General features: G+C 38.7%; 1 protein-coding gene across 1 annotated transcript in view; it reads right to left on the bottom strand.

Moving 5' to 3' along the window:
- Positions 1-13,899, bottom strand: part of LOC146545334 (tyrosine 3-monooxygenase-like) — a 29,245-nt gene extending 15,346 nt beyond the window's left edge. The window contains exons 1-6 of the mRNA XM_085213643.1: positions 13,750-13,899; positions 12,662-12,836; positions 10,371-10,459; positions 6,700-6,767; positions 5,419-5,469; positions 2,650-2,795 (exon numbers count right to left, since the gene is read on the bottom strand). Coding sequence (XP_085069769.1) covers positions 2,650-2,795; positions 5,419-5,469; positions 6,700-6,767; positions 10,371-10,459; positions 12,662-12,836; positions 13,750-13,899 — 679 coding nt within the window. The remainder of the gene's footprint in view (positions 1-2,649; positions 2,796-5,418; positions 5,470-6,699; positions 6,768-10,370; positions 10,460-12,661; positions 12,837-13,749) is intronic.
- Between the last annotated feature and the right edge of the window lie 3,809 nt (positions 13,900-17,708).

Here is a 17,708-nt window from a genome sequence, read left to right as displayed (position 1 = left end):
ATCTGGCTTTCTAGGCTGGCTATAACATGATAATTTTCTATCCAGGATATTCCTCCCTTCCTCTGCATCTCCATAGTTTATTAGACAAAGGCTTATCATCACATGTGCTAAAGAATAGTCCAGTCATTACAGGCACTGTTCAATAAAGATATGTGCTGGGATTCGTGTCCAAACTGGAAGAGTTCAGAGCTCAACCAGAGCTCATCAGTGACAGGACGAACAGCACGATGCATCTTTACACAGGGTGTAGTGAGTGAAATTCCTCCATAGTATGCCAAGGAACTTTGGGAGACCTAATGGCCTAGGGGTTAGCTAAGGTTTGGTTTGTGGAACACTGCACATCCATAGCACAGGAAAGAGCCTAAGCTGTTGATTCATGAGGTGCATGAGCAAAAATTTTGGCATTCCCAAAAAATATTGGTAAAAGCCAACCAAATTAATAATAAATAAGAATAACTCCTTATAAATCATATCCTTCACCCAGTCGATGATCGGCACAAGGTTGTCTCTAACATAGCTGTTACAAGTATTACAGATGCGTCTGACTCAGACAGAATTTGTTGCAAAGAAATCTTGCAATAATGTCAATCTTAATGCAATCCTAAAAATTTTCTGAGTAGTGAAACAATCGTATTAGTCATTAAAAATAAAGAGAATATCAGTTCAAAGCCTCCAAGCATCCAAAGTATCTTACTGACTCTTAAATGTCTTTATCTGTAAACATAATACATTCTACCAACTCTGTTCTGTCTCTGCTTAATGTTTCATAATGTCTTAAGGCTGAACAGTAGATTTTATCTACATGTTAAGGAAAGTAGGACCAGCACTCCAGAGAGTCATTCTTTCCATTTTCCTTGGACACCCATGGCAGGATGGAATAAAATGCCTCTGACATGCCTGGTTCTCATTTCCAGTCAGATGAGTAATTTGGACAGTCAGCTTACACTAGCCATGCTCTTTTTGAAGTAGTTAAGCTTAAACTCCCTGTGAATATTATCTCAAATTTTACTAGAAGAATTTTTAGAATGACCATTTTTACTGTTTTTCTTTGTTTTGGTTTGGTTTGGTTTTTTGTTTGTTTGTTTTTTGTTTTTGTTTTTTTGTTTTTTGTTTTTTTGTTTTTTGCAAAGCATGGAGAAATTTTAGAACGAGAGCCTACAAAATAACTGAACAGGTCCAGACTCCATGCAGTCAAATCCTATCAACAACATGAGCAAGAGAAATAGTGCATGACAGGATATTATGTTGTCCTAAACTCTTTCACTTTGTAGTCAGCTGATTCAGTTACAGAGTATTGAATATCCGTGGTAATCATGATTTCTGTAGCTCTCTGCTGTCTACTACTGTGCAATGAAACAAGATGAGATAAACTACTTCATGAGAAAAATATTTGTAAGCCTAGGGAAGAAATAGATAGCTGAATAGAGGAAAAATAAGTGAGAAAATACAGAAGAGAATACATAATAGACATGAAAATTCCTACAGCTGGTTGTGATGGTTCCGGCATGTTCATGAGAGATTCAATTCATAACCCTCCACTCTCTTACACTAAAAGTGCAATAATGTATTTATCATCAGATAATTTAACTTTACTAAAATTGGCAGTGTCTTAGAAACATATTCAGGCACAGAAAGCTTAACTATCTTCATCTACTGTTGCATGGTCACTTTATTCCTTGAGTACTAGATTTAAATGGAATTGATGTAAAGTTAAGCCTAAGTTTTTATTTGTTTTGGCATACTGAGCAGCTGTCCTACACTCTCTGGCACATCTGCTTGTCACTCAGGATGAACAGGGAGGTTTCAAAGACAACCTTTCTTTAGTTAATTTTTGATAGCAGTGGTAAATCAGCTGACTGACATATCTCATTGGACAAAAGAATGTATTCATCCTGTGTCTTAATAATAGTACTGCAGGCTCTCTTTCTTCTAAGATCATCAAGTCCCACCATCAGCCCATTCATGCCCATCAGCACCAACCATCATGCCTGCTAACTGTGTCCCTAATATGCCACATTCACACTTTTCTTAGAAACCTCCAGATTCAGTGACTCCACCACCTCCTTGGGCAGCCTGTGCCAGTGCAGCACCACACTTTCTGAGAAGAAACTGTTCCTAATATTCAACTGGAGCCTCCTCTGATGCAACTTAAGGCTATTCCCTCTTGTTCCATCGTTGTTACCTGGAAGAAGAGGCTGATTCCCACCTCGCCACAACCTGCTTTCAGGTCTTTGTAGAGAGTGATAAGGTCTCCCCTGAGCCTCCTCTTCTCTAGACTGAACAACCTCAGCTGCTCCTCGTATCCTTGTGCTCCAGACTCTATACAGTTCCTTTTCCTTTCTCTGGACATAGTTCAGGGCCTCATTGTTTTTCTTGCCACAAGGGACCCAAAACTGAACATAGTACTGACGGTGTGTCCTCTCCAGTGCTGAGTACAGAGGGATGATCATCTCCCTCATCCTGTTGACTACACTATTTCTGACATGAGCCAGAATGCCATTGGCCTCTTTGGCCACCTGGGCATACTGCTGGCTCATGTTTAGCTGGTAGTTAGCTAACACTCCCAGATCCTTCTCCTCCATGCAGCTTTCCAGCTACAACCAAATATCCAGGAAACCATAGAACAAGTCATGGTTAAAAATGACTGGCCTTTTAGAAATCTGGACACATCCTGAAGTTGAGGTATGTTGTCTTCTTGGTAGCCACAGTGTTTCTCCAGCTGTTGGAAAGCATCCAGGTATTCTGTACAGGCATGAGTAGGGTAGAGGCTTCTCAGCTTCCTGTAGACTTCTCTCCTGGAAAGCAAGAGCTGTGTAGTGTGTCCCACCTCATTGATTAAGTACCCACAGCATAACCCTCGAGCATAGTTGACAGTCTAAAAACTGGTATAAAACTAACAAGTAGTAACAGGATGGAAAAAAAGAAAAAAATTATAGAAATGGTTATTTTTGCTCAGACATAGCCCTAGGGTGTTAACAATTTTTATAAACCTTGTTTTATGAAAATTGAGATCATTCTTGGAAATACTGGCTATGGAAAATGATCTTTTGTTGTTTTTGTATTGTTGTTTTTTTTGTGTATGTGTGATGCTATTGTTGCTATGGAGGTGATAGCCAGTCCCTGTAATGTCTCTGTCCATTTATATGGATATCTTACACAGTGTGGGAGTAATGGATCAGAATGAAGGGGGAAGGAGAAAACAAAAAAACAAACAAACAAAAAAAACACAACAAAAATCTCAACACTTAGGAGGAATAAAAATAAAAGAACAGAGGGAAACAGTGACTGCTGTCAGTATTGCAAAAGCTGCGGGAGATTGGGCCATTTCCATGGAAGAATGAGGAAAAAGTGAGAATAACTAGAATTCAAATGTTGCCTTAGCTTATTCCCCCGAGACAACTTCTGACTTCAGTGGGATTGCATAGGATCTGAACTAGCACACAGTTCCACCCTGGACTGGAGTTTAGAGAGGGCAGAACTGTTTACACTGCTGCACATATGGTCCCTTTTATCAAAGTATCACTCTACTGTTTGTCCAAACATTGACTACCACAGAAACACAGAGAGACTCAGAGAGCAGTGATGAATTGTCCTAAGTCAAGCATCCATTCTCTCTAAGTACCACTAAGGAAATCATTTAAGTTCCCTCAAAAGTCAAAAGAGAGTAGCAGGCACCTCCAGAGGGCAGTTTAGCTTGCCCTAGCGTAGCATCTCAAATAGATGTGATGCCTCATCATACGGAGGTGCTAGTTTGATTGTAAAGGACCCTCAATCATGGATCATCTTTTAGAAAACTGAAGTAGTATTAAAAAATTACTGTACTCCATCCTTTCTATTTCTAAAATAATCACATTGTTTTCTGCATCACTTGTCTCCACAAAGAGCCACTAAGCTGATACCTGAAGGTCTGGTCCAGAGATGGGAAGAGAAAGACAATATCCATGTTTTACATAAATTTCCTTATTGATTTGGATAAAAAGTGGTACTGTTTAGTTTTTTTATGAAGATGTGACAGGTATACCCCCGTAATTTTGTCCTAGATTCTCCCTTTTTCTTGTCATACCTTATGCCCACAAGAGGTCTTGTATGATTACTCAGTTTCAGGGCCTTCCACAGCCTGCTGCTTAAAAACAGAAACTCAGCTAATCTGCACCCTCTTTTTTCTGAAAGTCATATTTCTGCACTTGATTAGTTTTCATCTTTATAACCATGTTGCTACAAACTGAAGGCATCCAGCAACTCTTCAGAGAAAATTCTCTTCAGAAGAATGTAGTCTGTGCTACAAATTTCCCATTTGATTGCATTGTTCTCAATTACATTTTGTTGTTCCATTGTTACCTGATGTCAGGTCACAGCCCTGGGGAGCTGTGAGAACCATCGGGAGGTCTAATTTTGGAAACAGTTTCACAAGACAAGACAACCTAGGTTGCTGGGGCTTGCTTTTTGAGGAAATAGGCAGATACTTCTGTAAAGGTCTATTCTGTTATCACACTAGGACTAATGACTAATTCCAGATGGAGAACTGGAATGACAGAGTTTGGGGAAAAAACAAACAAACAAACAAACAAAAAAAAAACAACCACAAAATTAAATTTTCTTAAATATGAGTTTCACAAACAATATACCATGTCAAGATTGCTGGCTAGTGGTAGCAATTATGAACATGACGCTAGCCACCAATCTTTGACAACTGAAAGATTTTATAAAAACCTATTGAGCTTAATAATAATATGACTGCCTGGCTGAGTTGGATTCAAGTTTTCTATGTGATGATGGGCAACACCCTTTTAGCTTTCTATGGCATGGTAAATCTTATTTAAAATAAAATAATCACTGAAAAAAGATGGAAAGGCCCTTTGGTTGAGGTCCTGGAATGAGACATCTAGTATATGTATTTACTACCTGACATTGATAAAAAATTCCTATATAATTTGAGCAAATTACTTAAACTCCCACTTTTTCAGATCCCCAGCATTCTTCTTTTTCCCCACCTTTGGGCTGTCTTTCCATTTAAACTGCAAACTGAACAAAGATTATTATGTGCACGTGGCACCTTTCCCAAGTTTAAGATATTCTACTGTAGGCTCCAGATGATTTGTGTCTTCTGATATCTTGATGTAATGGTCTAGCAGGGAGATGATCAGGAAAATGCATTTTGCTCTAGAAAGTGAATACTCAATTTTAGCTCTGAGAATGGCTTTCTGTAAAACAAATGACCAAAAGAAAATACTTCACTATTGAGTAAAATCTGAAGTGTACACTATTGAGTAAAATCTGTTATTTGAGTAAAGTCTGAAGTGTACACTATTGAGTAAAATCTGTTACCCACTTCAGATGGATTCACTGCCTCACACTGCCAGTCTTTCCTAGCACTGTAGCGGGATGATGCAGGAGTCATAGCATAAGTGACAAACTCACCAAGTTGCAGTCTCCTGCTCTGTGTACTCGATGTGAGGCAAAGGATCCCCACTGTAAAGAGAGGAAGTAATGCATGCTTCTAAAGCAAGATTCAAATTCAACTTCACAAATTTCTTTCTTTGCCTGAACAATGAATGTTTGCTGTAATTAATATTGAAATAGCAAATAGTATATAATTAATCACTTATTTGTCTAGGTAGATTCTTATGTATGTATTTTCTCCTCTATTAAATCTGGGGAGAAAACAGAGGGATGTGTTAAGAAAGAGTCATGTTCTGCTTGACAGAAGAAAAAAGAGGCATTCCAGCTTAACTTTACCTCTGCTGAATGCAATCTTGCAATCATCACACACTGTGTGTCTGCATGATCAGTCTCTGGAGGACATGATCATCACAATATCATCACCAAACTCATCAGCACAGAGATGCCCAGGCACACAGTGATGGTTGCCACTAATTCCTCAGATAGATGGCCTGGTCTTCCTTGCTCCAATAGCTCTGAGTCAGTTAATTCTATACTTATGTGATGTTTTATGATGGACTATGTATAGCATGTAGTGGCACTGAGAAAACTATAGTCAAATAGAATTATAACTTGGGAAATTTTACCATTTCTTGGACTTCATGAGACTGATAATCCACAACCTGTTCTAGCCACGTAGTTATCTCCCTCAGAAAGCAGTGTGATTCTAATGAAGTTTTATGCAGGAAGACAGTAACACTTTCATTCATACATAAGAGACACAAGAGTTTTTTAGCCTTTTTGTCTTCCTGTTAGAAAAGACTGTAGTCTTGATAGCATTGTTCCACTTAGGGAAAATTTAGTTGGGAATTTTAATCTGCATGGGCATAGACTTTTGACAAATAAATAATAAAAATAGTACATTTTCTTTATCAAAAATACATTCTAAAATCTTGCCAAGGAATTTTATAAACATTGTTCCTCAATATTTCTTGAAAAAGATCAGCTTCAGGTTAGGAACTTGTCTTAAAAGAAACCACAAAGTTGAAAAGAAAGACCCATATGGAGGAATTACCTCTGGTAAGACACTCAGTGAGATGTAAATTCAACCATATGACTTTGTCTTAAGATGTATTTTCTCTGTTGTGAGAAAAGTCTATTTTATATGAAGGTAAATGTTCTGTTTCTAGATTCTGTTTTCTATTAAATAGCCACATACATACATTGACAAAATATTAAGTCTCTGGTATTTCCTCCACATGATGATATCTGAAAGTACACAGTGAAAGAGAAGCGTGTCTTCAGCAGCCTTATACTTACACTCTGTAATTATAGGCAAGATCAACAAAGTATGCCCTCCTTTTCCTGTACTCCAGGTCAGTGTATCCCTGAGTTAGAACATAATTTAAAAAAAAAAAAAAAAAAAACATTAAGAGATGTTTCAGAGCATGAATAAATTCTCTGTCAGAAGCATTCAAAACAACTAGATTTCTTTTAAGTTGTTCTCTCTGAGGCAATGAATTGTGATCCTTTTGAACAAGGCAAGCCAAAGTCTACACTTATTTACATCCTGGCATTCTGCTGAAAACTCTGGGCTTTGTGGCAGAGAAGAAAGTAATATGTCTTGGTGCAAATGTTTTGGAGTTCTTCGTAAACGCTACACCACAGACCATTAAACTTACAGTCAAATATAAATGAAAATCATGCTGAAATATAATTGAATTAGAGGTGGCCTGTCTAAAAACTGCAGCACTTGGAACATAACCACTTAATACAGCTTACCAGATAAAGCACAATACACCTGAACAGTGAGAAAAGAAGGAGTCTTCACTGTCTAGAAATCATTGGAACAACCACAAGAAATGTGCATTCAGCTGAATCTCCTCGTGCTCATTTATTGCCATGTTATAATAAAGATACATTAAGAGGTGTTGGTTCAAAAGGGCAGTTTACATATTAAATATGGACATTTTCATTTTTTCCTCCTCAGTGTTTACTAGAAGTCTAGCTTCAAGCAGAGTTCTCCAGCTATTAAATGAGAAAAAAATATGTGTAATCAAGTTCCCTTGAATTTTACATCATCCATAACAGGAATAATATCTGAAATCTGGCACAATGTTATTAATATAACTCATAAAGCGGTGTTGATCAGCATCACTGTACAAATATTTATTATTCTCAAATATTCAGAACTTTCTGGAACCATTTTGCCTTCTACAAGCCAATTTTCTCCCTTAGGTTTATTCACATAATTTTCAGTGTAGCAATAATAGCAATAATACTACAGTTAATGACTATTGTGTGCATGAATCTAAGGAAACTGGATCTCAAGAGCATGTTTATTTTTTGTTGTATGTTAAGAATAATGTGGTCATTCAGATGCCACCTTTGCCTGTCAGTAGGTGTAATGTGCCATGTAAAACGCATCATAAAGCCATGGGACCAGGCTTTTCTTGGCGTTAGGACCTTTCATCTTTGTCCCTGCAGCAGGGATCTCCCCAAGGAAGCACAACAGTTCATAATCAGTGTCAGGGTGCCCTGGCAACTGATGTTATAGTATCATTTGTTTCCTTTTTCAGCTATCAAGGAGATGGCAAAGGACAAAGTGGAACTGTTGAGATGGATAGCCTAAGCTACCTATTCGGTAGTAAATGTGAACTCAAAATTTCTGAGCCAGCTGTATAGATTATCACGTTTTGATACTTTCCACCAGACTGCCCACATTGAACCATGCTCAGCAGCACAGTAACAGAGGCTGATTTGTGCTCCTTCTTGCAACAGAAAAATGGTTTCCAGTGCCTGAATTAACTTCCTTCAAGTTTAGGCATTTCTACATTGCACTGCATTCTGCAGCGTCAATTTATATCCACTCAGTATTTCAGTAACTCTACACCGCTAATGCTTTCTTTCACTCTATTCAGTACTCACAACTTCTTCAAATTGAAGAGGAATTTAGTCTTATTCAAATAATTCCCAATATGTATTCATTAATCTCATGAGAAAAAAAAAACACCTCAGAGTCAGTTCAGGAAAAACGTAGGCAAATACTTGGAATGTTTCTATCAGAAAGATGCAAGGAAGAATGAAAGACAATCATACAATATCCTGAGTTGGATGGGATGCATGTGGATCAACTTGAATCCAACTTCATGCTGATGTTCTGGTTGAGGTTGATCTGAAGATCTCCTAGAGATTTCTAGTTTAATAAATTACTATCAAAAATAGAATATAGACCTGAATTATTTTTATATATTTTTTTCCACACAGAGATGTATAGTCAGAAAATGGTCCTTCAGATTCCCTTATTCATCTGTACAGAATTCATAGCTCACTTATTCATCTGTTCAGAATTCATATCTCACTATGCTATATCTGGAAACCATTCCTTTTTTTTTTCCCCCAGTACTTTGTCTTAGAATTAGCATCAGTGGAGTAGGAGACTGCAGTGCATTTTTTCTCTTTCTAATCTATATTTTGTAGATATTAGAATCAAAGAATCATAGAACATTCCAAGTTGGAAGGGACTTATAAGGATCATCAAGTCCTACTCCTACATTTTCCTTTGTCCTTTTCAAAAGTGGTGCTTAAAATGAAGTTCTGATAACCTCCAGTTCCTGCTCACGTGGCACAGTAACACTGTAAGCAGCAGGAGGTGTCTGCAGAATTCCTTCTCCTGTTTCTTTCATGAAAAATCATCATGGAATCTGTCCCAGTTTTCAGTTATCCCACCTACCTGCTGAACAGGGCTACCAAGGGGCATGCTGAGAGCCTGAAGCATTCTTCCACAGATTTTGTTATGGTGAGAAACTCCCCGGAACAAAATGGAAATCACCATTGTAAAAAACACTTAGGAAGTTTTAAAACAGCAAGAAATTCTATTGAGTCCTTATCTTGTGGGAAGAAAAATAAACCACCACAAAACCAGGATTAAAAAAAAAAGCAAATGCTGGAATCTGCCTTCAGCCATCACAGCTCCCACTCTCACCCCACTTACCTCAAGCACTGAACCACGTGTAGCAGAGCCTGGCACCACATAGATGTTACAAGGCTGAGTACATACACAAAACTGTTACGAGTAAAACCCTGTTTATGGCCCACTCATAACAAATATCTACTGCCTGAATCCAAAGGAAAGCAATCATTGTAACAACATTTTGCAGACAGAAAATTATCAATAAATACTGTCAAAATTCTGGCTCCAGAAATCTTGGGAAAAGATAAATGTGAATAAGAATTATAGTCTTTGAAACTTGCTTCCAATTTAAATTTTACCTGATTATTTCAGTAGAAATCACTAGATATTTTGAGATTCTTCAATCACATTTAAATATTAGTTCCAGTATTATGCCCATGAATCTGTGCTGCCATGTATCTATTTGTTGTCTAGACAATGTATTCAAGTTCAAGCATCATACTTCTCTCTGTGGAATCTGACAATACAACTTAGTAACTAGCTCTTTGCTGCTTCATTGTTGTCCACTGTACATCTGCACTTGAATGAGATTTCTGGCATATCCAAATTAGAAATGCAGACATAAAGTGTTTGAAAGGTAAAAACATGGGAAATACAAAATGCGTAAGGCTAAGAAACTTGAAGGCTAGATGGACCAAATGGTAGAAAGTGGATATACTTCAAAGAAAATAGGGGTAAAATAATAAAATAGAGATTTTTATTTTAACTAAGCAATGAAATGAAAACAAAGCTAAAAACTATATTAAATTGAAATGATGATAATCATGTTTACCTTGGTGAATCAAGGTCCATAAGCTTTTCTTGTTAACTTATTCGTTCTGCAGTCCCTAACTTCACTGAATATCAGCCTTTATCTGGCTCTTCTTTGCTTTTTTTTTCCAGAGTGTTCTCTTATTACTGAAATTCTCCTCAATAAATAAATAAATAAATAAATAAATGAATAAATAAATAAATAAATAAAAAAATATTCCCTATAGAAGGTTCTCTTTTGGAAAACAAACGGTGACATCAAACTTACAGGATGACCATGGTCAAAACTGGGTTCGTACGTGATGATCAGATGGTGACATTTGTCTAGATCTTGAATTTTTCTGGGGAACCAGGGCACTGTAGAGAAAGAAGTAAGAATTAAACTAAATAGGATCAAATAACGTAAAGAAGACATAAAAAGCAGAAGCTATGTGGATGATTACAAATTTTCTTTTCATCATTGAATATATAAATATTCATAACTATGCATCACTCTACATCGGTAAGTGAGTTTCAATTTGCTGATCAAGCTGTAGGACTGGACAAAAAATGATCTGAAACTAACTTGTAAGGATAAACTATCAGTTTTAATTAGCAAAAGTAATCTTTAAAGTCAAAAATACTTCATCTTACATCAAATGAGATGTTCTTTTTGGAACAGTACAACAAATTTTGTTCTACATTTTGGATTTCAAAAATATTTTGATCTTGTCTAAATAGTATTTTTAAATTTTCATACTGTTAAAAGTGAGAACAGCAATTTAATTTCTCAAAACAAAACAGGCCAAGAATATTGCTTTTTTTTTCTATCTCTTCTTCTTTTTTTTTTTTTCTTTTTTTTTTTTTTCCCCCAGGAAAATAAATAAAGCACTAGATGAATTTCCAACAGTTTCCTTCCCTTGAAGTGAGGAACTTCTCTGGTGACTAAAAGAATATTTGTACACTACTAATTTTAATTTAAATCCCAGCATTTATAATTAATTAATTTTAAAACCACAGCAGAAATACAAAGTTAATGTTGCTTTCTGAGATCAGACTGATGCTGAAGCCACACTCTGTCACTGCAGCTGAGAAGAGGACCTTTAGGAGTCACCTGAATCTGATATTGATAAGGGGAGATCAGGCATCTATGTACTGAATGACAAATCCAGCTTTAGCCCTATTAAATTACATCCAAGCACTAAAGTATAAGGCTGGAATAGCACATTAATTTCGGGAAATTTCAGTTATTTCATGCAATCATAGGCAATGTTGCAATAAGAAGGAAGAAATACAAGTCCGACAGATGTCTTACATCAACTTTTTTTTTTTCCTCAGTCTTTTAACAGACCATGCTAAGCACAGATCCTAGTTCCAGCAAATCTAAAATGAAGAATTTCTTCTGAGCACAAATCTCTCAGCTACCAAGGAAATCCTAAAGAAACGCTCCTTCAGCTCCAAAGCCAACTTGGCTCTCCACTTGCTCTGATGACAGCAATATCCTTTTGATACCCCTGCGGTCCCTGACAACAGCTTGGACTGTCTCTTATCACTAGCCTGAAAGTGAACTTTAAGAAACACCCAAAGGTGTCCAAACAGAACTGGATTAGCTAAAAGGTCCCTGAGGATTGCTGCCTGGCCTTGGCAAGTATTGGAAGCCCGAAAGCAATTTCATATTCAGGGAACTATGAGTCAATCTATCTTTCTCATCCACCAGGGGCATTTCTGGTATCCCCAGGATTATGTGAAAAGTCTCTAATAGTTTCCTGTACTCATCCATTCATTATCTACCTGTAAACAGGACAAAGAGCAGTCTATCCCTGGCAAATACACTTTCCATCTTGCTATGGTAATTCAACTGGCTGTCAGCAGAGTAGCCACTTGCAGCATTTTACAAGAAGCTCATCATCTGCTTCTACCAGTCAAACCACTACCTCAAGGCTTTCTACTGATCCTCTCATCCTCTTACACTCTGGAAGCTTTTTCCAGCTGGTAGCATTTAGCTCTTTTCAGTGGAAGAGCAATCTAACTCAAGAGAGTTCTACTGGAGCCAAATGGCAGCAGTCTGGGCACAGTAAACAGACATCTACACCTCTTTTTTAACAAAACCAACACCATACACTACAAGCAAAAGAGACATTCAGACTCTCTGCCACATTACTGCATTCCCAGCAAGTGTCTGTGTTCACTCTGCAGAGCCTCATAACAGTCAGTTCTCTTCCAAGCTCTCAGTTCCCAGTCCACAGGTTTCCTATAATTGAAATGTTTCCAGTTTCTCCTGAGCTTCTTATTTTGCCACTCTTTCCTTTTCATTTCCCTCTTTTTGGAACACTATTCTCACCTCTGTTCCATTGACAATGCCAAAATATCTTCCTTTTCACACCAGTCAGAATGATCCCAGGGAAACAAGTCACGCACGTTTAAAAAAAAAAAAAGTGCATGCTCACCTGCTTTCCAGTCTAATTAAGTTATTATCATTGAGCTAAAGGTAATTAACAACCTCAGAAAAAGAACTGCCAACAACAAAAACCTACTCCAAATACAAATAAAACAGTATTAGCATATGCATATTGTTCTTACCTTTGTCTTCGTTGCCAGTTTTCACATCCTCTGTTACTCTCTTTAAGGAGGTGATAAGGTGACTAATATCAGCACTATGAACTTCACATTCAACAAAAATGTCAAGATCATCAGCAGAGTTCTTGAGCTTTTTGATTCTCCTGGTTTCAAAGTGGTGGATCTCAGTTTCAAACATCTGCAAGAGCTAGATGTTAATATGATGAAGCTTTTCCAAAAAATGAAAAGCCAAGTCTAGAGACAGTTCTGCAATGTCTTTAAAAGGTGATTAAAAGATCTTAGCAAGAAGTACATGTTAAGCAATGAAGTCTACTAATGCCCAGTTTAGAAGGAAGGTACAGGCAGAGCTAGAGTAAACACAGTAGAATTAGGTAGAAGAAGACAGAGATGAAAGATGAGATACTATTGATTGCAGTATTTCATCTGTGCAGAAATAACAAATGAGTGTAACTCTCAAGAGCCTGCAGAATGGAAGCAGATCTATTGATGTGTAATTGCACTATAATCATTAAATAACTGCAAATAATTAGAAATAAGTAACAAACACAATGCTTTAATTTTGGGTTATTCATTTTCTCAGATAAGAGTGAGCACTTTGTAGGGATAGTTCATGCTCTTAGAATACATAATGCCTCTGTGATTTACAGCTCTTGTATTTTCTGTCTTTCCTGTCAAATATGCAGAAAAAAATAATAATAATAATTGGCTCCTAACATCCCCACATTTAAGTACTTCAAATGTTGCCCTGTTTTTCAGTCGTAGTTGACCACCACAACTGATAGAAAAAAATAGACCAGTATCTGCTCTTGCATAGAATTATGATTCTTCTAAATAACTGTCTAGTTACTTCTTCCATTCAGAAAATTTTCCTTCTTTATCTAGAGAAATCATTCGTACTCTCTGAGCATCTGTAGCACAACAGGAGCAAGAAGGAAGGAGTAAGGCAGGTGGAGATATAGGTCAAGAGCACAGGCAGGGAGAGAGAGAAAGGTGAGAAAGAGGGAGATGCAGAATGGGAGAGGTGAAGGCAATAGGGACAGTAGAAGTGGGTCTGTGGAGGTAGGAATAACAGGTGAAAAGTGCAGTCTTACCTCAAAGACTCTAGCTGCCCTAGAGAGCTCGGTCTTCTTCACATTGCAGAGGGTGAAGGTCAATATGAGAGTGGCTTTGTCATCCTCCTTGCTGGAGTCAAGATTACCTTGCCTGTTCAGAGACTCTGTGCTACACATCTCCTCTTGCATTTGGCCTGAGATCATTCTGAAGTCTTCATTGGGAGCCAAGTGAGTGGATTGCAGCTGTGAGATGTCCAATGGAAATTGCCTGAGGATGTGAGTGTTTCTCCCAGACTAATGGCCAGGGATTCTGATGGAACTGGAGATACAGTGGGTCTATGTGGATAGTTGGTTAGATATAGGGTCACTTATGTTGACCATGCCAGACACATCAAGGGAAATCACCTACGTAGGCTATGCGCAACAACCCAAGGTAACCCCCCTCTTCTGGGTAACTTCAAAGTGGGGCCCACCCACTCTGTTTGAAGGTGTCTGCAAGCCACTCACCCCTAGAGATGGGCTCCTTTGTGGATAGGCAATTAGCCTGAGTACCATTTACATCTTTCAGTCTGGACTATCATCCTCCCAGAGAATCAATAGTCTCTTCTCCCACTTCCTAGCCAAATCCAAGTGATGTCTCCTTAAAACTGATGCAACTGTGGGATAGCCAGGGAGATCTGAGCCAGTCAAAGGTCACTGCCTACCTTCGAGCTTTTCCTGTTTACAGTCTCTGACCTGTTCTGCTCTACCCCTGCAAAGACTGAGTGCTGCCTCTAGGCGGTTTCTGTGTTGCAACTTATTTCTGTCAGGATTTTTCTTCCAGTAATATAAACTCTTTAAAAACGGTAACTTTCTTCTCACTGCTGGCAGGACAAGCATAAGGGGGTTTCAGTTCTGCTCCTGTATAGCATGACCTCCCTTGAAGTCTGTGAATATGTTTCTGGGTCTGAGCACCTGTGTATTCCTATCCCAAGTTACACCATATTGGAACCCCTGTGAAAGTCATCTTGGAAGCCTCTGTTCTGTCCTTCTTTTGCAGATGCAGCCATTTCTGATGTGTTCCTTAACTGATTCTGGCTGGATCTCACAGCCTAGTGATGAATTTATCTTTGGCTCCTCCCTGGACAAAGCGTGTCCACGGGATAGACATGCTGCAACTAGATTTTGACCCCCCAGAGACCATAACTACCCTGCATTTCTCCTTGGCCCAAAAGAGAGCACTGGGAAGATCTCTGTTCAGCTGTTGCCAGGTCAAAATGTACAAACCCACAGGGGATGTTTGGATCACTATTCCCAGAAGATAAATCTCATTGCCCCTGAAGAACATTGATCTATCGTGACGTAGTAGAGTCCGGGCTCAGCAGAATGACTGCGAATCTCCGTCCCCGCGGCAGCGCCCAGCCCGCGGGCAGAGCCATCCTAGTCGCTGTCCGAGGTGCTGAACCCGACCGGTCTCTAGGCTCGGGTATTCTCTCCGTAGTCTGCCCAGGGCCCCCGGCACTGAACATCCACCCCATCCCTGTCCAAAGTCATGTCTCAGGGCACATAAGCAGTCCGTATAAAGCCCAAGAAACCACCAGCCTTAATTCTGCCTGTAAAATAAATTGAACAGGGGAGATAGGGGCAGGGAGTAGGCTCTGGGGAGGATAGTGTTCTCTCCATTCTCATGTTCCCATAGCAATGACGGCAAGGCTGGTGCAGATGAATAAGCCAAGATGAATCTGACTGTCTGAACCCATTCTGGGCTTCTCCAAGTGGAACGGATGCATACATCCCCACATCCTAGTCACAGGCATGGCACAAATAATAGATGATATGAGATAACATACTCCAGCCTATTCTATTCTGAGTCCTTGCACTCTAGATGAAATCCTGAGGGCCTGAGATGTATGTTGAAGACAATGGTCATAAATACTAGGAGGGCAGAAACAGCAGACTCTTATGACATTCTTGTGCTAGATAGATTCCCATCTCTACATGCTTGTACAACACAAAGCAGAATGTTCTTGCATACAGATTGAGATTTCTCAATAAAGCCAGTCTGGAGTCGTGAGCTACCCATTAAAGCAGAACAGACAAAGCTTGCAGTGCAGCTTTGCAGCCCATGGAAGATCCAATACAGAGTGCCATAACTCTCTAGGTGTAACATGTCCTTTCCCAGCTTTAGACGCCACCTAGAATCCATGTTTAGGGCAGGCTCTGAAAGGACCCACAGTTTATGTCATGATTTAAGTCAGCTTTGTGGGACATCTGAATTAAGGAAAGTAAGTTAGGTTAAAAGTTCAGTGCCTTCATGAGGTGCTGATTCAAAAGCTACAGATTTGACCTTGCTAAGCTGGTTTCTCGCTGCCAGTAACAGATGCTTTTCTACAGACCTAGACAGTTAGTGCAGAGAGCGGGTCTCCTGTTTTTCTAAATAACATTGTTAGCTTTCCCATCTCTGGAATGTGAGACAGCAGACTAGGATGGTAAACCACAAATTAACGAAGAAGCAGTGGATTGGTAAACAGAGTTGTAGCTGATGAGACGACAAACCAGAGCCAGCCAAGTGTCCTCCAACCTGACCCAGGCCTTCATCAAAAAGACCACCAAACAACAACCGAGAGACATGTGTGTGTAAAAGAACTAAGACTTGGGGTAGGGGGGAACGTCAATCATTCTGGGGACTCATTGAAATAATGAGTAATTTTTTTGAGTAATAATTTTCTTGAACATCTAATGCATACGTAAGCAGCTTGTTCTTTAAAGTATGTGCTTTTCTTGCCCTCCGGTATGCAAGCTAGGTGGGAATACTCCCTCTGCATCTGGCATGCACACAGTGCTGATTAGACATACCTGCATTTTGACTACTCTGTGGTTATAGAGTATGATTTCCACACATCACATCCCATTCCCAGAATTTTGTTTTCAGCACTTTGTGGGACTTTTAGGAGTATAGAACTAGAGGTTTTAGGCTGGAGGCTACAGTTCAAAGGGCTATGTGAGGAAAGAAGCACAATGTGTTATCCCTTCCTAGAGGAACAGACAGCTACTTCTTATAGAAACTTGGTCTTTCCTACTCAAGAAATAGGGTAATACTCTCGTGCAGATCCTGAGTGGAAGCCTTGACTGATCACCGCAGATAACCTGCCCATTTTTCATCTGTTCCCACTGTGAATTTCTCCACCATGTATGAACTCAGTGCTATCCATATTAGAAGATGTAGAACTAATATTTATTTTACTTAGATTAAGTTAAATGATTTAATTTTAACATTAAAAGTCTTTTTTGCCAATTGTCAGCTTAGTATGAAAGAGTAAAGATACAGGCTTTAAAAGAATGCACTCTTCTGCACTCTTCCAACAATTTTGACATCCTTTGAGGAATAAAACAGTTCTACTGAAAGGATACTGTTTGCCAGCATTTTAAGAAGCTCAAAGGAGACCACATGCCTATGTAACGTGTTGATGACTCCTCCTTCCACAACCATCAGTGATCTTGGTTAAAGTCACTGCAAAGGAAGAGATGTCTTCTTTGGTCACTTGAAGCAAAGCTTGAAAATGGGCATGGTGGGATAGAAGCAAGTGCCTCTACTTAGAAGGTGGTCTAGGGATAGGTTAATCAGAGAAGCATACAAAGATATACAGAGTATGCAAAGGTAAAGTAATCAATGTATTAGTGCATATTTCTAGATGATTACATACATCAAGAGAATTTTCTTTTTTTATCTCAGTTTCCCATAAAACTCCATAGTCTTGTCAGAATGAGTGATACTCAACATCCCAAGATAGCCTTTTTTTTTTCTATTGGAGCTGACATCAAATAGTCTTTCCTTCTTACCTGGATATTTAATTCTGATCAACAGATGTGGAGAAGTTACAATTTCCAAATAAAACAAAAAGGATTTTGGTACACATTTTTAATCATCTTTAGCATGGAAATAAAAAGTGGTTCATTAAGAATACACTTCCAAATGCAATTTACTTTGTACTATCTAAAGTCACATTAAAGCTAATATT

This window comes from Meleagris gallopavo, chromosome 1, assembly GCF_905368555.1.
Source record: "Meleagris gallopavo chromosome 1, MGAL_WU_HG_1.1, whole genome shotgun sequence".
Taxonomy (NCBI): Eukaryota; Metazoa; Chordata; class Aves; order Galliformes; family Phasianidae; genus Meleagris; species Meleagris gallopavo.
This window is presented reverse-complemented; position numbering and strand designations above follow the sequence as displayed.